Below are 1,805 nucleotides of genomic sequence, written 5' to 3' on the forward strand. Positions count from 1 at the left end.
TTTTTTTTATGAATATCACTGTATTTATTTTCCTACAGGTTAATTTTTATAAAGCCTCAACATATTTGCCCCAAAATTAAGAACCAAAAAAAGAAAAGAAAAAAATCCCCCAAGTTTAGAACTGGATCACTTGGCCCTTTCTCTTCTTATCTCCACCCAGTTCAAAATGCTTGCATCTCTTAATGGCCAGCATCCTCTTGGATCTGCAGTTGGGCTCAACACATTCAAGCCGTAGCACAATCTTCTTCGTGGTTTTAGCTTTCTTCCGGAAAATTGGCTTTGTCTGCCCACCATAGCCACTCTGCTTCCGATCATAGCGCCTCTTCCCCTGGGCATACAGGGAATCCTTGCCCTTCTTATACTGGGTCACTTTGTGAGGCTGATGCTTGCCACACTTCTTACAGAAAGTCCTTCGGGTTTTAGGTACATTGACCATTTTTTTCTTTTTTCAGTACTATGAAAACGGGAAACTCAGCGACCGCACTCCTCGCCTTGCGCTGCTCGCACCTTGCTGTTTACTACATTTTATAGATCTCAAATTTTTATATTATAGCATGTGTTTTATATTGTCTTACTAATCATTCTGATTGAATAGCTCCCTGACTTCCTACTTAGTTCTATTAAGGTATAATTTACACGTCAGAAAATTCACCCCTTCAAAAGTGATTGGAGTGGATAGAGTTGTTAAGTCATACTACAAATCCAGTTTTAGGACTTGTCAATCAACCCCACAAGGTTCTGCTGCATCTGTTTACAGTGAGTACCTACTCCCACCCCTCAGAAACCCACTCATCTACTTTCTATTTCTGTAAATTTGCCTTTTCTGACGTTTGGTATGAACAGAATCATACAATTGTCATCTCCCTTCACACGTGTTTACTTGTGCTGTACCATGTATCACTCAACCTCTCCTTTTTGTTGCTGAATAGTATTCCATTGAATGGAAAGACCACATCTTGTCAGCTGAGGGATCCTTGGGCCTTTGCAGTTGAGGGCCATTATGAGTGATGTTGCGTTGAAAATCATAGATGTGGGGGGGGGTCAGTTTTTATTTCTCTTTGTGGATTCCTAGGAGTTGAATTGCTAAGCCAAATAATACATTTCAGTTTATAAACTACCTTCAACATAGGGCAACGTTCCAACAAGGACATACTACTCAAAAAGTATGGCAAGGAGTCAGTTTTGTAATAGGTATCAAAGTGTTATAAATATGTCTCATCTTACAAGTCACTCCACTTCTTAGAAACAAGCAGACATCTGTGTGAAGGTCTGTGTTCTGAAATACTGTTCTTGACAGTATTACAGTAGTGAGAGGAGGAACTAATCTAATGGACTAGCAGTTGAGGAATGGGTGAGCAAAGAGCTCCATAAGCTCAAGTTTTCAAGGCTGGGGCTGGAGACAGGTAGTGAACCATAGACACATCTGGGTAGAGAACCTGGTATGCTGGAAGGTGAAGGAAGCTGTGGGTAAAAGTGTGGGGGGAGGGGGGTGGAGAAAAAGCAGAGCAAAGTAAGGAAGGAGTGGAGGGGCACGTGATAGTGGTGAACAGGATGGCCAAGGAAGACATGTTGGAAACTGACGTCTGGGCAGGATTGATGCCTCTGGGGCGGAGCTGGTACAAAGAGGCCAGTAGAGTGGGAGCTAATGAAGCAGAGTTGCACAGGTCAAGCATCCATAATCCGAAGATCCCAAACCCTAAATGCTCCAAAATTCAAAACTTTTTGAGTGCCTACATGAAGCCACAGTGGAAAATCCCATACTTGGCCCAATGGGATGGGTCACAGTCAAAATACAGGTGCACTAA

The 1,805-nt window shown here is 42.4% G+C and overlaps 1 protein-coding gene across 1 annotated transcript; it reads right to left on the reverse strand.

The window, feature by feature from the left end:
* On the reverse strand, window positions 1-518 carry LOC100358069 (large ribosomal subunit protein eL42). The gene has a single exon (XM_002709403.3). It carries the CDS (start codon window positions 434-436, stop codon window positions 116-118), a length of 321 nt encoding a protein of 106 aa, XP_002709449.1. The 5' UTR covers window positions 437-518; the 3' UTR covers window positions 1-115.
* Between the last annotated feature and the right edge of the window lie 1,287 nt (window positions 519-1,805).

The sequence above is a fragment of the Oryctolagus cuniculus genome, chromosome 2, assembly GCF_964237555.1.
Source record: "Oryctolagus cuniculus chromosome 2, mOryCun1.1, whole genome shotgun sequence".
NCBI lineage: Eukaryota > Metazoa > Chordata > Mammalia > Lagomorpha > Leporidae > Oryctolagus > Oryctolagus cuniculus.